The sequence below is a fragment of the Cygnus atratus genome, chromosome Z (assembly GCF_013377495.2).
Source record: "Cygnus atratus isolate AKBS03 ecotype Queensland, Australia chromosome Z, CAtr_DNAZoo_HiC_assembly, whole genome shotgun sequence".
Classification (NCBI taxonomy): Eukaryota; Metazoa; Chordata; class Aves; order Anseriformes; family Anatidae; genus Cygnus; species Cygnus atratus.
This window is the reverse complement of record NC_066396.1, coordinates 45,464,184-45,469,005: the sequence shown is the minus strand read 5'-3', so window position 1 is coordinate 45,469,005 and position 4,822 is coordinate 45,464,184. Positions and strand designations below refer to the sequence as shown.

Here is a 4,822-nt window from a genome sequence, read left to right as displayed (position 1 = left end):
AGCTCAGAGGGATGCTCACTCCCTGCATGGGACCTCAGTGAGGGCTCAGCAAGGGGTACAACTGGGAACTATGTCTTTTCTACATCGCTGTAAGCTGGACAGAAAGAGAAAAGTTTCCTCCATCACGCTTTCTCTCTCTCTTGGTTCCGTGTATGGTGTGAAGACTGCTGCATGCAACAGCTTCCAGTGAGTGTGTTTGAACTTCTGCCCACTGCTCAAACTTTCCTGGAGGGCTGCAGAGTATTTCAAGCTGCAGGAAAATGTACTGGGAAAAACGCATTAGGTAAGGCTGCCTGTGCTGCCAAGTACCTCCTCTAGCCAAAGATGTTTTGCTTCTTAACTGTACTTTTTGTGGTTGAGAATCAGGAAGGGAACGTTACATACCTGGAACTGAATGCTAATGTCTCTTGCCTTTGATGTTTTTGTAACTGGATGGTAATAGCTCTGCTGTGGTAAAGAAACGGTACAGAAAGAGACATTTTTGGCTGATTGTTAACCAGTAAGTGTATTGTATCTATAGCTTTCTAGAAGAAAGTACAATATGTATGTCCTTCCCCCCCCACCCCCCCTTTTTAAATTTTTTTTAATTTACGAGTTTAATTTGAGATTTTTTGATGCGTTAATTAAAATTACTGCTGGCATAAAATATTTGTAGCTTTATCAACCACTGAGATTATAAATTTTGAAAATGTTTCCCCTCCCTCCTTGCCCTCCTGTTCCTTCTCCTCCCCTCCCCCCAGCCCCCCGAATCAAAATCTCTTTCGGTGTTTGGGTCTTATTAACATGAATCTAATTTATTATTATTATTTTTTTTTAAGAATTCTTTTCACTGTGACTGTGGTCTGGCAGGCCTTTCACTTAGGAAAAGGTAAAGGTAACTTCATGTTTTCCCCCTGCGCCATGTTTTTCTTGTACATTTACAGTATGTATTGCTTCATTACAAACTATCATTTTCTTCCGTTTTTGCACTTCTTATCAAGGCCGTGAAGAAGAAGAAAATGAAAAAGATGTGAAAAATCTCAATGCCACAGCACAAAAGCTACAGCCTAAGAATGAAGGGACTATTATAAATGCTCTCAGTGACATGAATCAGAGTTATGAAAGCAGAAAGCAACAGAATTCCAGGTCATTTGTACCTTTTACTGGGATTACAGAGAGTAGGTAACATTATTTATTTAAACACTGTCATAAGATTGATTTTTAAGATACTATACCACAATAATGCTTTTACTGTTCTCCTGAGCACAGAGTTGGCTGAAAGCATCCAGCCTATTGATTTTCTGTAGCAGCTCATTTAAATTATTCCCGTAGCTGGTTATGAAATAGTGCTAAAATTTTAAGGTAAAACTGGAGATGTTTCATCTGCAAAATGTTTAATGGTGATAAGACAAGACAGAGGAGAATACTAGGCATTATGAAGTGGCTGGTCCTTGCAAAAGAGTTTGTAAAATTTTGTAAAATTCTGTACATTTTGGAAAAGTCACCATGACCAAAAGCAAAATTATATTTATATGTTTATATATATATATATATATATATATATATATTGAGCTATATGAAAGTAAACAAGAAGGAGGAGAGGAAGGTGTATCCCAGGCATCTGTGCAAAATGCCTGAGGGAAGGTTCCATTCCCCTCTCGAAATTAAGTGGAGATTCCCCTTAAAAATGTCTCATTTCTTCAAAAATTAGCAACACTTCCCAGTAATTGTCTTGTTTCCTCGTGTGAATGAAACCTGCATCCATCAAAGTGAAATATTTCACTTGAATATATGCTGCTTCTGGTAGACATGTCAGGCTTTGCTTGAACATCCTGTAATCCCTGGTAGTTTGCTTCTAATCCCTAACCAAACAAACTCGGCTTAACTGAACAAACACTCCTAACAGGCAGCTAATTTTATTGTCTCTAGAGACAATAAAACTAGATATCCTTAAGATCCTTTGGAAACTGGAGAGACCTGGGAGAACAAGTGAGAAAAAGGGGAGGTTCAGAGCCCCGTGAATGCTCGGTAGACTCAGTAATGTCGTCTCGTTTTGTAAATTCTGTAATTCGATTTCACAGGTAAAAAACTGAACAGAAACTGCTGCCTAAATGGAGGGACCTGTATCCTTGGGGCTTTCTGTGCATGTCTAAAGCATTTCACTGGCCGATACTGTGAACACGATGAAAGGCAAAGGTAAGAACTAGACCAAAACTGGAGAGATGCTCTGGTTGGTTACTTCTTGTGGTGGGATCACAGTGGCATACCAAATGTCTCTCTTGTCCTTGACAGCAACTGCGGCAGCATTGCCCATGGTGCCTGGGTGCTGAAGGGTTGTTGGCTGTGTCGGTGTGGCTATGGTACTCTGAACTGTCTCTCTGAAATAATGCATGAAAACTGCGGTAAGGATTGGTGTTAAATCAAGCTTTTTTTTGCCCAATGGGAAACAGAGTTGCATTCTGCAAGGCTGAGCTACCTGGAGGATGCTGTATGTGCTCCTGTTAAATTTCTCCTCGGGCCTGCTTTGCTTCAGAGGATGTATTAGTGAGACAGTAAACAATGTTGCTGTTGCTTATAATAGTATATTACCTAAAGTACTTTGAGATCTTTATAGTCCTGTGCAGAAGGGAACTACTTCCCCCCATTTTCCCTGAAAAATTGCAAGGATGATTATTTTTCATGATTTGCAAAATCTGCATATGTTTATGACTTCCCATTTAACAAGGACAAATTGTACTACAAAACTACACAAAAGCATAAAAGAAAAGGTTTGATTTTTTTTTTAAGATCAGAATCAAGAGAAAACATAAATGTAAACTGTGGTGTGGTAAGAGTAGAAACCAGTATTATACTACAGAAACCACCTTTGCCTTGAAGTGTTCTCTAGTGACCAATTAAGTGCAGCAACTAACTAATGCCAGTTAAACTCTTCTGAAGAGTTAAACGTTCTTCCCTTGAGTGTTCAACTTAGATGGTTTTCTATTACAGAAGCAAAAGGCCTAGCAGGCCTGGCCATGCTCAGTAAGGGCAGTCTTACTACTTGCCTTCCTACTCTCAAGCTCTGCTTAACAAAGGCAGTAAAGGTGGCACTATAGAATCGGTTGCTCATCCTCAGAGCGGGGACTCGATGGCTTTCACATGCATGATGTTAAGCCTTCCTGCTAATAAGTGGAGGAGCCCCTTCCTGTTAAAGGAAGGGGTTAAAAGGCTACATGCAGACTTGAGTGCATACCTCTTGTGAAGATCTTGCTCTTGCTTTTGCTTGGTATTTACTTTTGATTATTCTGAGATTAATGCCTGCAAGAGCTGATAAGTGCTATCAGTTGCTCCCCAAACGATCATTGATGGGACATCTATTCACAATCTCTCTCTTGGGAATAGCTCCTTTGATTGGTTTTAACAGCTGATATCTTTAACTTAAATACCTGTGAGATGTCTGAGAAGTTTCAAACTGTTGAAAATCTCTTTTCTCTTTAACCATTTTATTTTCTTGATACTTTTGTAGAACTGAAAAGAGAAGAGGAGGAAATTACCAGACTATATTCTAATGGCCTAAGATTACAACAAACAATGTTTACACTCACTTGCCTCCTCACCTTACTCCTGGAGTTTTGCTGCTGGCAGTTGTGAAACTGGACAAAGGGAAATATAAATATCTTAGGATTCATGTAGCCCTCCCTCATCATGAGTCATACAACTTCTTTCTTCTGTGTTACTGCAGAATACACTTCTATGTATATTTTTAAGAGGTGTTAGTTAATGTTAAAATTTTAGATTTATTATAAATGCAGATTATATAAATGTGAAGTATTTATTATATAATTATTTTATTTCTACTACCAATGTCTGATTCCATCAAGTCTTTAGTTCTAAAATATTGCTCTTCCAGTGGAAGAAGAAAAACCAAATGCTCTATGCCCTAAGTATTGTAAGTTATAGTAATTTTCTGTGTACACAGTACAACTACTTTAACAAATAAAGCCATTTTCATTTCTGAAGAGCTTTTTTATTTGGCTTTATTTAAATGAGAAAATTCCAACTACCATTTTTTACTGTATTGTATCCAGTAACAAAATGGTAAGAAAGGGGCAGGGTAGGATGAACAGTCTGAAGTTTGAAACAATAAGGAGGATTTTAAGGGTAAATTTCAAGCCCTAATATATGAACAAACTAAAAGTTAGATATATCTTTCAGTTTTCATTGTTATTTATTATAGTTAAATCTTAGCTTTATATAATCTTAGGCAGGAAGCCTGTGTTTCTTAAGAACTCATAGCTGATACTTGTCTTTTGGAGGTTTCTTTTGTTTTGCATCTTGGAAATATGAGTTCTTTTGTTTTTAAAAGGACAGTGAGGAAGAACCTCCTTAAACTTTTTGTATAGAATATCTGGATTTATATAACATTTAAACGTGAGTATTCCTAAGCTGTAAAATAAATAATTAAAAAATGTTTGGAATGTATACCCTCATTTCTAACGTAAGTTTATAAGACATCAGAACCAGTTTTTGTTTTTAAATTGCAGAGAGCAACCTAAAATGTATCATCATTCTCTGAAAGTTAAGCTACTACATAGAAACCATCAGATTTATAATTTTGTTGGCTCTAAAAATATTGTTTATTTGTAAAATAACTAAGGGGTCCTTAATGACTCTCAAAAGTTAAATATATGTAATTCTTAGCATTTCATAATTGCAACAAACAAAGACAACAATATAGTTACTAAGCAGAGAAAGATTCATTACCAACAAATGACTTAATAAGGTGGCTGCCTTTGAATCTGTGGCAGTTAAGTAACATGTTGACTTTTATAGGAACCATTGTGTAAAAGTGTGTGCATGGCAC

At 37.1% G+C, this 4,822-nt stretch overlaps 1 protein-coding gene across 1 annotated transcript; it reads left to right on the top strand.

Annotated features, from left to right (window-relative positions):
- The first annotated feature begins 260 nt into the window (after positions 1-260).
- Positions 261-3,609, top strand: LOC118257386 (cryptic protein-like). The gene is made up of 6 exons (XM_035565316.1): positions 261-283; positions 819-874; positions 990-1,157; positions 2,061-2,175; positions 2,272-2,381; positions 3,485-3,609. The coding sequence occupies exons 1-6, from the start codon at positions 261-263 to the stop codon at positions 3,607-3,609; spliced, it is 597 nt and encodes a 198-aa protein (XP_035421209.1).
- Positions 3,610-4,822: the final 1,213 nt, after the last annotated feature.

Excerpts from the sequence above, each read along its gene's own strand:
- LOC118257386 (XM_035565316.1), top strand. The coding sequence starts at position 261 with ATGTACTGGGAAAAACGCATTAG. Across the intron at positions 875-989 it reads TCACTTAGGAAAAGGTAAAG|AAGAAGAAAATGAAAAAGAT; the intron begins GTAACTTCATGT and ends AAGGCCGTGAAG. Across the intron at positions 2,382-3,484 it reads AATAATGCATGAAAACTGCG|AACTGAAAAGAGAAGAGGAG; the intron begins GTAAGGATTGGT and ends ATACTTTTGTAG.